General features: G+C 35.9%; 1 protein-coding gene across 1 annotated transcript in view; it reads left to right on the top strand.

Annotated features, from left to right (window-relative positions):
* LOC109102815 (kelch domain-containing protein 8B-like) overlaps nucleotides 1-17,468 on the top strand; it is a 100,914-nt gene that overhangs the window by 80,248 nt on the left and 3,198 nt on the right. Inside the window, exon 6 of the mRNA XM_042750680.1 lies at nucleotides 14,534-14,654. Coding sequence (XP_042606614.1) covers nucleotides 14,534-14,654 — 121 coding nt within the window. The remainder of the gene's footprint in view (nucleotides 1-14,533; nucleotides 14,655-17,468) is intronic.

Genomic DNA, 17,468 nt, shown 5'->3' with positions numbered 1-17,468 from the left:
ATTAAGGCATAATTTTAAATATTTGGGTGAATAACCTTTAATGACACGAAATTTTCATTTTGGGGTGGAGTATCCTTTAGGTGTGACTTCGCACTACTTCCACACAATTAAAGTGCACTTAAACACAAACATGAGTTTGTTCAATTTAGCATACTTTAAGAATAGCCTACTATTTAGTACAATTGCAGGGTATTTTTAGTAAGTACATAATAGGTAATTTTTTGTATACTTGGCGTGAAATAAATCTATTTCAATACAGTGTAGTATATTTATTTTTCACTAGTTATGTTAGTAATATTTATATCCCGCTTACTACTCATTTATATACTATTTATATTACTATTGTAGTTTTATTTTGTGAGGCTTTTATTTTTGTAAATTAATATTTATAAATGTGTTTTTTAAAAGCAATTTTATGATTTTTTAAATTTTTTTTAATTCAAAGATTTGTATAACTTTACTTTCGTGCTGTACGAAAAATTATTTTTAATAGTTTTTTCAGTTAACAATAACACAACCAGTTATTCGTTCTGCCGCAGATATGAGAAACAAACAATTAATATATTTATTAAATATTTGTGGAATTCTGATTCCTGGCCTTTTCACCTGAAAGTTTTGTCCTTTTCTTTTAGCCTGTAGCTGATGTGTTCAATTATGAGAGCTGGATAAAGTATGATTTCTCTGGATGTAGGTCTATGTGTGTGTGATATCTGCACAGTGCATGTCTGGGTCTGACCGGAATCTCTTCCTGCAAGAATCCTTAGAGCAGCACCACATAAAAAGAGCGAGCAGAGGCTTGTTAGAGAGGAATCATTAGTATGAGCGTCTTCTCTCTGCTCTCTCTCTGTTCCTCAGCTCTCCTCTTCAGCACGAGAACCTTCCTTTTTTTCATTACTTCATTATAATCGCTTAATTTATTATATTGTTCAGCATTGAATTCCTTTGCTTTAAACCTTTCCTTTTAATCTTCCCCCCTGAGCATTTGGCTTCCTAATCGTATCCCCTTAGCAGATTCGATGGCTCCTTTGTTCATTCAATAATAAAACATTTACATAATTAAATTCAGGTAGCTTTTCCATGCAGTTAAATTAACTGTAAGCCTTTCTGCAACAAAAATAAATAGTTTGAATGGATTTTGGTTTTAGTAGTAGTCTTTTGTCCAAATTAATTTAGTTATGCCACCTAAATGCAGTGAAAATGAGAAGGACTGAGCGGATATAAACTCAGGTTTGCTGCACATATGTATGCATCACCACACCACTGCCTGCCTGCATTTCTCTGATGAATCACTCCCTCTTTAACACATTTTTAATACTTTTCTACAGTTTTGGGCTTTTTACCATAAATTAGCTTTGCTGTTTTTGTTTTTTTTTTTACTGTGGATATGCGGTCAATATGGTGATTTAATACATTAGTCACATGGCCTTTGGCGTGGAATTTACATTGATTTCTTGTATTTAAATGTTGTAGAATTGTGTAGCTATAGCACAGTTTTAATGAATGCAGTCAATTTAGTGAGTGTTGCTGGAGCTTTACTTAACACATTTTTCCTCCCTCATCTGTGTTTTCCTTTCATCCCACTTATTGACTTTGGTTTCAGAGTTCATCAGTGTAATTGGCAGACACCAGATGAGCTGTGTCTCAGTGTATTTGCTGAAAACTTCTGCTTGTTTGACTCATTTCTCTTCCATGGGCTTACAAATCTACTCAAGCCTTGTTAATCCCACAAGTGTCTTTGAGGGCAGTGATCGACCCCTACAGCTCTACACTGTGCTCTTCTGAAGGTCCTGTTTTAGCTTCAAGCCAGTTTATACACACATATTATACAGGATAGCATATTCTTCATCTTTGTCTTGGATGGTTTATAGACTGAGGCTATGCTTGCAGTGTACAGTACACAAACGGTTTTCCTGGCATTTCTTTTTTTAAACATTACAAGCAGAATAATGCAATATGTATGTCAGTTCTTGCGTGTTTAATCTGTTGGGATTTGTCAGGCTGCATTATGAACTAACTTTACAAATGGCTTTTTAGTTTAATATCAAAGCAAATCTTTTTGTGAAGAGCTGCTGAACTTTGAAGTTTCTCACTGTTTACCCTACGGCTTTAATTAACAAACAAAATGATCTTTAAAGGCATAGTTCCCCCAAAAATAAAGCTCCTGTATTACAACCTGTGTGATTTGCTGTCTTCAGCCGCGAACACATGAAATGAAGAAGAAATGTTGAAGAATGTACTGCTCGCTCTTTTACATTATAATAGAGTGAAAAGGGATCTGGCATGTCAAGCTCCAAAATAACAACATAACATCAAATTAATATAAAATTAGTTTCCTATTACTATTTTTCAAGCTATATGGTAAGCTTTGTGTGTGGAAAAAAAATACCTAATAACATCTTACATATGGTATGTTTTTATTGACATCATCTATGCAGTATTTGAATGAATACTGAATGAAATTTAGGGTGTGTTCCTCACATAAAACTATTGTATGACTTGTAGTACACAAGTCATATGGGACAACATTAATGATATGTTACTTTTATATACTCGACAACCCAGATACCCATTCACTTTGATTGTATGGAAAAGATGGCGAGTACATTTTACAAAAGATCTACACTTAAGAAATAAAGTCATATGGGTTTGGAACGAAATGAAGGTTAGGATATGAGGACACAATTTTAACTGTCCCGTTAAATTTTTAGTGTAATACATTAGATCTAAGTTGCCCTTAGAAATATTGGAATGCATTAGCACATGAACATTTTATAACGTCAAATCGATTAAGCAAATTTCTGCGGATGAAAGTGAAGGATTGTCTGATTATCCTCTGGCCAGCTCCTTTGTCCATCTGCCAGTATTTATGAGTTGAGATGACTCTCTCTCTGTTGCTCTTTATCTCCCTGTCTGTCAGAGCTAAGTGAGAGTGCTTGCAAAGAGCCTTTGACATTTGAGAAGAATCATAGCATAATCAAACACCTTCCATGGTGCTCTTTGTGTCTGTTTGTCTCTCCTTCTCTCGTCTGTCCCATTTCTTTTCTGATTTTCCCTTTCTGTCACTCACTGTCTCATTGCATCCTCCTCTGCTGTCACCTTTAATACTTGCATCTCATTTTTTCTCTTTTTATTTTTGCTTATGTTTGAAAACATTGCTTTCTTGGTCAGTCTCATGCAAAAATAATTATAATACAACCAGTCAACCATAGTTTGGTAGCATGCATATTAGATATCATGCATTACCATGCTGTTATGGAGATGCATAAATGGCAACTCAACTGATGTACAAAAACTTTCAGCTTTGTATTAATTAGAGATTTTTATGTATATTAGTAAAACATTGTGGCATGACATTTAGCTCTTGGCTACAGTTTTACATAAATATGCATCAAAAGCATCCAGTCATTCTGAAGAGAAGGTACTAGAGTGCTTCGGTGAATACATTCACTCAGTGCTGTCACAGAAATAGATGATTTTTAAATGATGGGGTAAAAACTATTATTTCAGTTGCAATCCCCATCAAGAGGGTTGACCAAAAAATGAAAGTAGATGTACAGTGACTGGCAGAATCCACCCTCCCAGTACAGCATGTGTCATAAATCATACTGCCAGCAGTGGACATTGAGAATGAGTAATTGAATTACAGAGCTAAATGTGTCCCATGAGCAAATGGCTGAGTGGCTGAGAATACTAATATTACCCTGTCATATCACTGGGACACTGTAGTCACATCCTTTACTGTATGAATATGATCCTGTAAAGCCCTGTGGCCACTCTGACTCTTATTGTGAGTTATGGAGGAGAAACCATCCACTATACCAAATGAAAGCCTCTTTTTCTTTTTCTTTTTTAACAAAGAGCCAGTACAAAGAACTCCTTTTATATCTTTTAGTTGCTTTCTGAATGGTCAGCATAACCTTTATACTTGTTCATGTTGCTTTGGTCAAAAATCCCATCTGCTAAGAAATGAAAATGCATAGTAGTAATCTGTATAAATATTAAAAGGGCTTTTATCATTATATCATGAACATAGTATTTTAAGATGAGTTCATTCATTGTACTATGAAAGCATACTGCAAGCTGCATAAATGGGTAGTTCTGAAATTTTGAAATATTAATTTATAGCTGCCCACATATAAGTAATATAAGTCATGGGCTGCTGCATCCACAATCGCATACTTTGAGTAGCTACTTCTTTTGAATGTGTGTATATGAATGTAATCTAGCCATACTATAGTTGTCATGTTGTCACTGTCACATGACCTACCAGCGACAGTTGTGTCACTTCACTGCCAATCACAACTCCTCTCCTGTGGCCTTATGGGATAGTAAACTGGACTCACATTTAAGAATCTGACATGGAGTAGTAGGTCTTCTGGGAACTTTTTGCCTACTGTTTTATGAATATTGTCAATTCAAGTATACTACTGTCTTCAGATACTGTTTTTTCACCTACTAGCTAAATAGTAAGGTTGTATGCAATTTCGGATGTGTTGCAGTCTAAGCAGGTCAGATGCTATTATTGCTATTAACACCAGAAGAACTACAGATAAAAGTATAACAGTACAAGTGAGCAGCTGGGCATTTGTTTTATTTATTGTATTATTATTTAATCTATTTATTTTTATAAAATCTCTCATCTTAATAGTTGTTACGGCACATGAAAGAGGCTTTTGTTGATTTTTTGCAAAGTTAAAAGGATACCCTAGTGAAAAAATAGTATACTTCAGTAAATTTTATTCATATGTACTTTAAATATAACTAAATAAATTTGTGCCACACTATAAATTGGTATACTTAGTGTAAATTGGAACTCATTTTGTACTAAATGCATTTTAGTTGTGCAAAAAAAAAAAACACTGAAGTTTAACTAAAGTTGTAATAAATATACTTGTTTGTGCTAAAGTGGAACTACTCCAAGTTTACTTAAGTACGCTTTAAATATCCATTTATTTAATATAACGATAATGTAAAATTGCAATGAAATATTTTGGCGGTTTGATGGTTTACAGTATGCTGCGGATTTATATGTGACGATTGAATTGAAATTATTTTAATACATTTTGTTACTTTTCATGTAGTTAACGTCTCTAAAGTTCATAACCGTACAAAATACTGCATGAATTATTATTATAATTATTTGCAAGTCAAAACATTTCTTTTTATCTATACCAGGGGTAGGCAACGTCGGTCCTGGAGTGCCGATGTCCTGCAGAGTTTAACTCCCAACCCTGAAAAAAAACCTCACTTGTCTGTAGCTTTAGTAATCAAAAAGACCTTTGATTACCTCTTTCAGGTCTGTTTGATTAGGGTTAGAGCTAAACTCTGCAGGACAGCAGCACTCCAGGACCGACGTTGCCTATCCCTGATCTATACTTTTTTTATACTCAACAAATAGAACTCAAATACTGTGTATTGTATTGTATTTTTTCAACTAAAATAAATTACTGAATTATTACTTCAATATTTAACAAATTAAATTGTTTTAATTGATATTGTCTCTTGTGCCATAGCCTTAGGTGAGAACTCATACAATGGCCTTGTTTACTTAAATTATATGATAACATACAATGCAAAACAATCCCCACAGACATACATTATATGGCCTTCATACAGCTACAGGATCATAAGATGAGTTGCTTCATTCATCCCGTATAGACACTAGTTGTTGTGCTGAGTGAGCATGGTCTTGTCATTGGGGTTATGAAGTGGCGTCCTCTTTCAAAGGTTTCATCCAGTTAGTTTATATGGGTATGTATGTGAGAAAATCACTTTTAACAAGTTTCAAACATGCTGTAGATGGAAATTAAGAACCTAGCCAGTGTACTTTCTTAAAGATGAATATATATATTTCATCCTTTACCAAATGCATTTGTAAAAAAGTATAGTATTTTACAAAATGACTTCGTAGTGCACTAAGTTTGTGCTTGATGAAAGCATGAAATAACTAAATTCAGAATGTATTTTCAGTTAGTATAGACATGCCAGTCTATTTTTAGTATACTTATCATTAAATAAATATATTAGAGTTAAGTATATTTATTTTTTACTAGATGAATATTCTCTTATCATCATTTACTCATCCCTCATGTTTTTTCTAATAATTTCTTTATTCTGCAAAAGAAAAAAAAATTCAACAAACAAAATTCAAAAACACTTTGTAATGATATATATTATATATATTAGGGGTGTAACGGTATGCATATTCGTACCAGAAACTTTCAGTTTGGTATGCAAGATGTCAAAAAAAACAGCTTGTAAACAAAATGTCATGTAGCTTTTCATTTAGCTCAGGCAAGTAATCAGTATCCGCTTGTACTTTGCTAGAGATATGAAGTCTAGAGAAGAGCATTTCACGAAATATTAGACTATGTACTCATTATATTTTACTTTACCTGTTAGTTACATCTTAATTATTTAATGGACTGTATATGTAAATAAATCTGTTATGAAATAAGGTTATGACAGCCACTGTGTAAATGAATATATTTCAACAACAAATATAAATTTTTCTAATTTTTAAGTTAATTTAACAACATTTATACATTTGCATACATTTTCTGAGTTGTTGATTATCATATTTAAAAAATAAATAGTAATTAGATTTAAGTTTTGGTTCTGTTGTAAATTTTAACCATTGTAACCTATTTGTTCAGTAAACTAGTTTGGCTCTTTTTAAAGATTCCACTCTTTTGGCTTACGGCTCCCAAATGGCTCTTTATTTAGTATCACTCTGAGCCTTCTATTTTAGCCCACTTTAGCAATTGTGAATGGTTTATGTGTTGGTAAGCAATTTTGTATTCAGTGTTTTCATAAAAGCCTTATGTTATGTTTGGTTTTTTTTTTGTATAAAAAAATACACATACTATTATTTAACATTTTAATAAAACTTTAATAATAACACTTTAGACTTTAGTGCGGGTTGGCATTCAGAAATATCAGATGCCTCAGCTTGGAAGTGCTGATGCGGTTTCTCCTCTCTGTGATTATTTTGTCCTGTTTTTGAGAAGGCTCTCTGAGGGGACCGATGTTGCAACAATGCAGTGTCTCCCTGTCGCTCTGTGTACCTGGCCTGTACCACTACTCTCACTATCTTTGGAGCTTCTTTCCCCATTCCTTCTTTCACATAATGGTATGATCCTAGTCTGTCCTCCCATATGATTAGTCGCATGATTTTTCCCCCTGCTCTATAGCGAACCATGATGTCAAAACCGATGTATGTACTGAACCGTCGTGTTTGTGTACCTTGCCACCTCTAATGTACAGGTGCATCTCAATAAATCAGAAGCCTTCAAAATGGTCTTTCAGTTTGGTTCACTAGGCTACACAATCATGGGGAAGACTGCTGATCTGACAGTTGTCCAGAAGACAATCATTGACACCCTTCACAAGGAGGGTAAGCCACAAACATTCATTGCCAAAGAAGCTGGCTGTTCACAGAGTGCTGTATCCAAGCATGTTAACAGAAAGTTGAGTGGAAGGAAAAAATGTGGAAGAAGAAGATGCACAAACAAACCGAGAGAACCGCGGCCTTATGAGGATTGTCAAGCAAAATCGATTCAAGAATTTGAGTGACTTCACAAGGAATTGACTGAGGCTGGGGTCAAAGCATCAAGAGGCACCACACACAGAGGTGTCAAGGAATTTGGTTACAGTTGTCGTATTCCTCTTGTTTAGCCACTCCTGAACACAGACAATGTCACCTCCATGCCACGCCAAAATTAGGCAGTAAATTAAAGCAAAAGGAGCCTCTACCAAGTGAACATACTTTGCAGAAGGCCAAACAATTCACACGTTTTTTTTATTTTTTTTATTGGTCTTATGAAGTACTCTAATTTGTTGAGATAGAGAATTGGTGGGTTTTTGTGAGTCAAAAATCATCACAATTAAAAGAACCAAAGACTTAAACTACTTCAGTCTGTGTGCATTGAATTTATTTAATACACAAGTTTCATCACTTGAATTAGTCACGTGACGTACATGCTACAAACATCTAGTGATTCCACAGTATAAAAACAACAAGTATATTACATGCATACATACAGTGGTGGCCAAAATTATTTGAACACTAGTATTTTCCCCAGCTAAAAACAGTTTTAAGTCAGTTATTTCTATATTTTGCTGTAGTGTGTCAGTAGGAAATATCAGTTTACATTTTCAAACATTAATTTTGCCATTAATTGTAATAATCCAGTGAGATTTTTGTTGGCACAAGGAGTCTGACAGCAGCCATTGCTCCACACAGAGATCTGATCTCTTCATCATTCAGTCTGTCTGGAAAGACATGAAGAACCAGAACAAACTAAGACAGACTAAATCCAGAAGAACTGTAGCAACATCTCCAAGATGTTTCAAGAAACCCACCTGCAAAACCTGTGCACAAGTTCACCGAGGGCCAAAGCTGCTTTAAACGCAAAAGATGGTTTATACCAAATGTTGATTTGATTTAGTTAATAGAAGTTAATTGATAAAGAATCTCTATTTATGAAATTATTTTTGACAGCATCCTTGTTTTACAGCATTCTTACAAAGTGCCTAAAACTTTTAACAGTACTGGAGCTATGGAGCTAGGTTTCTTGACACACTGCAGCAAAAAGACACTAATGTTCTAATAATTTTGGCCACCATATATATATATATATATATATATATATATATATATATATAAAAGCAGACCTCGGGGGATCTACAATATGACCCCTTTAATGAAAGTGGGATCTCTTTGATATTGTTGGTTTAGCTTCACACAAGAACATCTTCAGTGGATGTTGTTCGAGACATAAAAGCACACATCCTCTCACAATCATTCTGAACACAGACTCATTACTTCAGCCGCTGTGTGCTGTGCCGTACAGGCAGAGTGTGTTCACTCATTAGGCGTGACGGCTGCTATTGTCAGCTTGTGTTCTCAGGGCTTTTGTACATGAATGAGTGTGGTGTTAGCAACAATTGCTGGATCCCTCATCCTTATTCACAGTAACAGCGTGCAGAAAGGGTTTGTGTGCACCACCAGTGCAGGATTTGATACAAACTTCCACCCTAAAGGTTTTCAAGGCATCATAAAAACTGTGTTTTTCACTGTGTGAGTCTCGCTGATGTCCTGCTGTCACATGTTTCACTCCTCCTCTCTCGCTTTATCTCTCGTTCTCAGACTGACCTTGCACATTCCACTCCTGTCATTTCTCCTTATTTTCAACTTTTCTCTCCTGCCTCACAAGGGCCATCTGGACCAGCAGCTCTGATAACACAAACTCCACATGTGCTCCTCCGCAGTATCAGCATCACACTGACTGATATAGTGCACAGCTCTCGTGGATTAGCCCATCGATCTGCTTTAATCAATCCCACAGTGCTTCTCTACCCCTGAGAGTGTGCAGGGGAGCAGCAGAGATTTATCTGGCCATTGATATGAGATTCACAGTGGTGATCAAAAATGCCAGTGCCCAAATGTGGTAAGCAGTTTTTGAGATTTTGGTATTTCCCCATTCAAGTCAATAGGAGTTGGTTTTGTATTCCTGAAAGCCTGGATGTCTGCCAAGTAAACTGACTCTTCTTGAAAGGCACTTTGGTTGAAGCACTTTAAAGAGTCTTGATTAAAATACATGGCGGAAATATGTAGACCGACAGTGAGAGAAACATCTGTAGATTGAAAAAACTTTAAAAATTTGATTTTTTTTTTCAAGTGGACATCAGACTAGGGGTATGTGCTTGTGTGTGCATGTGTGAGCATAATAGAAAGAGCAGAGATGACTGATTTGTTGGCTTTAAATAAACACAGGGTCTCATCTCCAGCTGGGTCATTGTTTTGAGCCTGCAGAACTGTCAATCATACAACACCTCCTGCTCTTTATCTACAGAGAGAAGCACAGCTGTGTGCATGTCTGGTTTAATAGCAAGCGACAGGTCAACAGACAGGCAGACAGGCAGACAGGCGGGCAAGCAGACAGGTATTCTAAAGCAGCAGTTCAAAGGAAAAGTGCAGTGCTTTGTAGACTTTGCTGTGATATGTGACTCCTCCTTTCTTATTTTCCACTCTCTAAATTAAGAGTATTTTATGGTATGATAAGAATCGCTTTTTTTATCGTAAGTTTATCTAAGGAAGTGGTAACCAATTAGTGTTCACCCAAAAATAAAAATTACCGTATGATTTACTCACCCTCAAGCTTAGTTAAATCTTTTTTTCTCTCAGACGAATATAATCGGAGTTATATTAAAAAATATCCTGGCACTTCCAAGCTTTATAATAGCAATGAATGGGGGTCGAGATTTTGAAGTCCAGGTCCAATTGGATTATGTTCATCCATCCATCATAAAAAGTGGGGATAATAAAGGCCTCTTGAAGTGATGCGTTTGTGTAAGGAAAATATCCATATTTAAAACTTTATGGGCTAGATTTACTAACCGTTTGCGTCAGCACAAACTGTCTTTTGGCGTTAAAATATTACTATCAGGATTTACTAAAAACGCGCAGTGAAGAGTTAGCACTGAAAAAGTGTGGACAGTTATTTTTGCGCCTGACCTTGTTTCCCTTTCAGACGCAAAATTTATGGCAGGAGATTATTAAAATGAATCACGCAACGTAATTTACTAACGTGTGCACCCATCAAATTACTGGTATTTGCCATTATTTAATGCCCAAAAAAAGCATGTCTTAAAGCAGGTGGTAGATTCCGCTGGGTCATTATGGAAAGGAACTGGTTAAGTCTGTTTTCTTTAATTTGCGCATTGTCAGGAAATCACACACAGAATTTTCCCCTTCCATCGGCCCATATAGAATTATGCTATAATTTGCCCTGTTTAGTAAATCTAACATAAAATGTAATCTCTAGCTTCCGCTAACTGTCGTTTGCACATACACGAGAGTGGCCTTCCAGCCGATGACGTACTGTAGGATTTAGGTGTAGCATAAGCTTTGTAAAATTACTGTTAAATAATTTCTGTTAAAATGTGTTTGTGTATATGTAGAAATGAACATTAACCTAGATTAATATATACTGTATAGTATTGTTCACTGTTAGTTCATGATACCCCATGCATTAACTAATGTTAATGAATGGAACCAAAAGTGTTTACCATTATATCTTATTTTACTTAATATGGTTGCCTGAATATCTTTAAAAATTAGTAGAAAAGTTGACCTTTTACAATAAATAGAGGGGAAGTAGATTTAGATGTGACCAGCTACACTCTGAAGGTTCCCTTTACCTAATTGTCCCAAATGAAAATGGATGAATCTGAGAATGAAACGTGATCTCCAGAGATCTCATAAGGAGAGAAGCCACCATCACTGTAAATCACCGTGATTTGAGCATGTCTGAGTGATTTTAGAGCTTCAGAGGGTTATCTGTGACCTCTAACCCTTATTCAGCTCCATTTGCGTCTCATACGCATTGAGAGAGCAAGACAAAACACTCAAACCCCTGTCAGCGTGGAGTCACTGGCAATTTCAACCAATTTATCTCATGGTTTCAGAAGGGGCTGCGGGGGGTGGAAATTGTTTCTGCTTAACCGTTTCTCTTTTCCTACCTCCATCCAAATATTTTCTTCTCTGTACTGCTCTCTTGTTCTCCTTTTAGTGTGCTGTAATCTCATAAAGTGAGCTTACCTGTACCTTTCTCTCTTCTAATAACAGTTTGAACGATCACGCTGGGGCCGCCACACTTCATTAACTGTGTGTGTGTGTGTGTGTGTGTGTGTGTGTGTGTGTGAAGGCAGAGAAAGACAGACAGGTTGAGAGAGCTTATATCTTTGATCTTTTGCTTGCTTGGTTTTTCTGTATTTTTCAGCACATCAGTTTTGTTAGAAAGTATGTGCTTAAATGCAGAGCTTCATTATCAGAGATGACAATTCAAGACAATAGCATCTTTGAATTGACAGGTGGCAGGAAGCAATGTATTATTATTTGAATCCCTGTAGTGTTCAACTTATTTGTCTGGGTCCTGCTGTTGTGTTGTACAAAGTACTGAATCATATTATATATTCTAGTATAATTATAAAGGAAACTTTCACATCAACATAAATGACCATAAAATGCATAAACCACCACATGAAATGAATAACCACCACTGATGTTATTATCAGTGTTGATGTGTTTTCCCTGAAGAATCATCTGTGACTGAATCAGTGTGTTTGAATGAATACCTTAATTAAATGATTCACTGACTTGCTAATAGTTACTGAGGTTTTTGTTTCTAAATGAATTGTTTGGACAAAATGGTTGACTAAATATAATTCAATGACTCAGTCATATATAGTCACTTGTTTTGTTCTTGAATTAATCAGTGTTTTTAAAGAAAAGAATTGGCTGTGAATCACTTTGTTTGAATGAATCCCTTAATTAAATAACTCGCGGAATCACTCATAAAGACAGTTGCTTGTTTCCACAAACTGGTGTAGCGATGCAACCTGCAGAACAAGCGGCAAAACTCCCACCACAAATGCATGGACTGTCAGTGAAAAGTCCTAGTGCTGGTGGACTGTGTTAGCACTCAAATTCACACATTTTAGCCAATCAAATCTGAAGACCAGAACAAACCATTTGACTTCTGACACTTACAGTATTCTAAATTCTTTTGGCTTGAAACTATCAAGGAAAATTTCTTTCTTATGACCCTATTAAAGAGTCAGAAAGTGCTAAAAGATATTCCCTCTTCAGACAGATTTCAGATTGTGCCATCAGTCAGGACAAGGTTGGGTTACAGCGGAGTATTTCTGATCTTCATGAGGAGCACATCACCTTGATACCTTGAGCAAGAGGGCTATTAAGTCCGATAAGGACAAGTATGAGTGTGTGGGTGGGGATACAATGGCCTACAGAGTATTTTTCAAACAGATGGCATTCTTTTATGTGAGGCCGACAGCAGGGAGAATGAATTGAAATTTGGGATGAATTGAAAGATGCTGAAGAGCTTGGAGACCACAAGTTGAAAGAGATGCCAGGTGGGCTGAAGGTTACAAGAAAATGGAGTGAACAGATTTTAAAGTGCCCTCAGAAAAATCAGAGGAGTTAAAAAGAGTGAGTGAATGTTGTGTATGGGAACATCTGAGAAAACTGAGGGCATAATTTTTTTCCCAGGCAGATGGTGTCATGCAGGAAGACAGCTTTCCGGAGACTGCATGGTCATGGCATGTTAGGGAATCAAAAATAGAGATACGCCCTTCTCAGCTGTTTGTTCATCACTGAAGTTGTGTATCAAGCTGTCTGTATAGTTTAGGGCAGATTGATTGCGTGAGTGAGTCTGAACTCTCTCTGACTTTCAGTGTCCACTTGTTTTCTTGCATTGCTGTCATTATGGTAAATTTATGGTTTCCATTTCAATTTTGGTTGGTGCTGACAAATGACCACAACAACATGCCCCATCTGGCTAGATTTTAGTGAACCAGAGACATATGCTTTGAGTTTTATATCGATCTTTGGAGACCTAGCAGACCAAAGAGGTCTATAATACCTGAAGGAATCTCAACAACAGTTGTTCGGGCTAGAACAGAACTCCCCGGAAGAGCACAATTTATAATCTGCCAACATTACACTGAATGTTTTTGAGCCACGAAAACCTGAGCCAATTAAGGCATGTGACTGAACACTCTAATATACAGTATATACTACTGTTAAAATCTTAGGCAGTTCGTATTTTTACCAACATAAATAGTTTTATGCCAGTTATTTCTACCTTTTGCTGTAGTGTGTTAGTAAAACTATCAGTTTACTTTTCCAAACATTCCTTTTGCCATTAATTGTAATATTCCAGTAAGATTTTCTTATGCACAAGGAGTCTGACAACAGCCAGTGCTCCACACAGAGATCTGATCTCACTATCATACAGTCCATCTGGCTTTACATGAAGAAACAGAAAAGAAAAAAAAAACTGTAGAGAACTGTGGCAATGTCTCCAAGACGCTTGAAGAAACCGAAGGCAAAAGATAGAAATAACTGGCTTATAACCTTTTTTTGTTTTTGGTAAAAATACTAATGACGTAAGACTTTTGCAGAATACTGTATACATATATAAAATTTATAAGACATCATGCCCATGGACCATTGGCCGAACGTGTAATGCATAAGCCACACAAAATTGAAAACACTTTGCGAGTTTCAAAGTCTTCATTTGATTGGTTGGATTTTACAGGATTTTTGGGATTCGTGTGTGTTATATAATTTAAAGGTCTGTGTGGAAACAAAGCCATTGTCTCTCATGGAATAAGAAAGCCGTCATGTTTAAAACTCTGACAATGACCTTTACATGTTGGTCAGATGAACTCTTGGGTGGTCATTATACAATATACAGTAAATAAATCAATAAATCAAATACTCTGTTGTCTCCTCTGAGGCTGGGACTCTAGTGTTCTGTTTTCTGGGTTGGTAGATGCACAGGGTCCTGATTATAGCACTTAAACAAAGAAGATGTCAGATTTTCATGATATGTCACCTTTAAACTAAAGGAAAATGAGGTTTTGGTTTTACCAATAATACACCTGGTGCGATCTTGATCTCTTAAACCTTTAACCTCTGGTGTGTGTTTTCCCCTGTGTGCAGGTGTGTGGTTGAAGGCCACGCGGAGCTGTCGCATGAGAGAGAAGCGGGCGGACTTCGTAGCTGGCTGTCTCGGTGGATGGGTCATCGCTGCGGGGGGGGACTCGGTAAGTAAACAGCCGATGTTGAATAGATTATGCAAATAGGATCAACTGAGCTTGGAAAACCAGGAAAGAAATCTACAAAGCACAGTGCAAAGACTGTCATTTTTCTGAATAACCTGCGGCAGAAATGGCCTCATAATAAAATGCCATATCAAGCAAATGGATTCATTATGTCAGGTCTTTATGTGCAGCCATGAGTAAGTACTGTGCACTAATGTCACCTAGCAACAAGAATCTACCTCACAGTACACCATCTGCAACAATTACAGGCCACATCTCAACAACTTTCCCAACTATGCCACCTACCATTAGAAAGCGATCAGTGTAACTTGCAGTGTAATTTAAGATTTTTCAGGGTGTAGTTCGATCAACATTCCCTTATGCACTTGTTTCAACTTAGTTTTAATTGGAAAGTCAAAGAATCACACTTAGCCTCATTTTGAAACAATGAATATGTGGGATCGCTCAACGTCAGCCTGTTCCTTAGACCGACGTGTCCTCAAACGAAATGATTTGTTCATTTGGGTTCATTTGCGCTCCAGTAAAAAGGCTCTGAATATCAGTCTCAAATACTGCCTTATTTCTTTTCCAGTCTGTTTGTCTGTGGCTACATTACTAGAGGGAGAGAGAGAGATTTCTTCAATAAATGTCAGCTCAAAGAGTGGGCGAGAAATTTCAGCATCTTCCCAAAAAATGATATTTAGGGCAGAGCGTTGCAGATTAAACATGGCATATTTTTATTTCATCTTTTCTTAAGTCTAGAAATAGAGAGAATTTCAGGCATCACAGCAGCTGATGGAGGATTGTGTGTATGTGTATGTATGTGTGTGTGTGTGTGTGTGTGTGTGTGTGTGTGTGTGTGTGTGTGTGTGAGCGTCTCCATTATTCATAGCGTGAGAACATTCACATTTGAGCATCACACTACTTCTTCCTTCACCGGCTTGCTCTATCCTCTCTGAGTTGTTGTCACCTCTTTCTACCCCGTCCCCTTCTTCACGTCTTGTCTCGGTGGTGTTTAGTGTCTCTGCTGTTGCCATTCATCTTTGTATCTGGTGCTTTTTCTGAGCTATTTTTGTGTCTCTTTGCTAGTACTTTAGTCCTGTCCTCCTCTTTTTCTTCTGTTCTTTTTATTTTATTTTTTTTTACAGGCATTGTTGGACACTCAGGCCATATAGACTTGTGCACACACAGAGACATAATGACATAAATGGAGGAGATGCTTCATTCCCTGTAGCTCCTCGTGTCTTTCTAAAATTAATGGCTACTATTAGGATGATGTTCAGGAAATTGCTCTTCAGATGATTTGTCCCTAAATCATCTATGACCTCATTCAAATGGATTCATATGATCATTGGTTCATGTGTTATCACAGTATCAGTAACAAAAAAAGTATTGACAAAAGAATTTCCAGGATGATTGTTATAAGGAAATTAGGATAATTAGGATTCTTACTTACTAACTGTTTTGTCATATTTGGCTGATGACTTGTGACATTGTCAACAGTATCTAAATATTTGCTTAAACCAGCTTTAGAAGAAGTGAGCTGCCCTGTCATGGGAAAATGTACAACAGGTTTGCGTAAGTAAATTGCTCAGTGCAAAGAAAGAGAAGTAATGGGAACCTGGTATTTCTATGTTCTTTTTTTTCATGTGTCTAATAGATATGAACAAGATATTTGAAAAACATCTATGACCTTTGAAACCTGTCTAGACTTCATGCTCTATGTTGAGTATGGTTTCACTAATAATAAACATACATTTGCATAAAGCATCCATATTTGTCCATGCCCATGATGATTAGAGTATTAAACACTTGAAAAGTATTCATTTGAGGTACATTTGGAAAAGATAAAAATGTGCGATTAAGTTGCAATTAAATACAAGTTAACTCATTACAATCATATGATTAATTGTGATTAATTATTTTAATTGATTGACAGCCCTAATATATATATTAATTGACAAAAAATTGTAGTTAGCAACTTTTTGATTACTTTTAGATTACTTTTGACCTAAGTCATTTATAACATTGATTTAAATATGATAATCTTGTATCATATTGATATAAAAATGCAAAGAGTAAGAAAATATATTCCATTAATTGTGATCAACAACAAAGTGCATTAAGTACTACATTAAATCAAGGTTTCCCGAACTGGTTCGTAAATGAACTAGAGGGTTCATAGATTTAATGAAATTAAATCATTTTAAAACAACATCAATCAAAATGAAGCACTTACTAAAAAAAATTTAAATATTTTATTTTTTTAAATATTTTATTTGTGTAGCTGCATGTCATGTGATAATTAACCGACATCAAAGAACCGTGAACATGCAAACGTGATACTTAATTGTTAAAATAATTTGTTTTATTGAATCAGTGCATTTAATGCATTTAACTATACTAATACCTATGAATAATTTATTGCTATTGTGTGAATAATATGTAATCATGTAATCAATAAAAAGGTAACTAGTCTGATTCCGAGTATTTTAAAATGTAGTATAATGTAATTACAAGTACTGTATCCAGATTACATGTAATCAGTTACTACCAGCTCTGTGTGTGGTGTGTGTGTTGGTGTGTGTGTGTGTGTGTGTGTGGGTGTGTGTGTGTGTGTATATATTATTTTTTTCGCTATATTTTTAAAATGCTTTTATATGCACCATCCATAACACATCACACAAAATGGGGAATATTTTTTGGAGCTGTGCTCACATTTTCACTTTCCTTTTTATAGTGGAATTCATTATGTAGTCAGTGATTCTATAGTTTTGTGCATTCTGTGCTTGACTGAGTAAAATGCCTCCGTTGCTTAATGGTTCTCTCATGTG

Source organism: Cyprinus carpio, chromosome B23, assembly GCF_018340385.1.
Source record: "Cyprinus carpio isolate SPL01 chromosome B23, ASM1834038v1, whole genome shotgun sequence".
Classification (NCBI taxonomy): Eukaryota; Metazoa; Chordata; class Actinopteri; order Cypriniformes; family Cyprinidae; genus Cyprinus; species Cyprinus carpio.
This window is presented reverse-complemented; position numbering and strand designations above follow the sequence as displayed.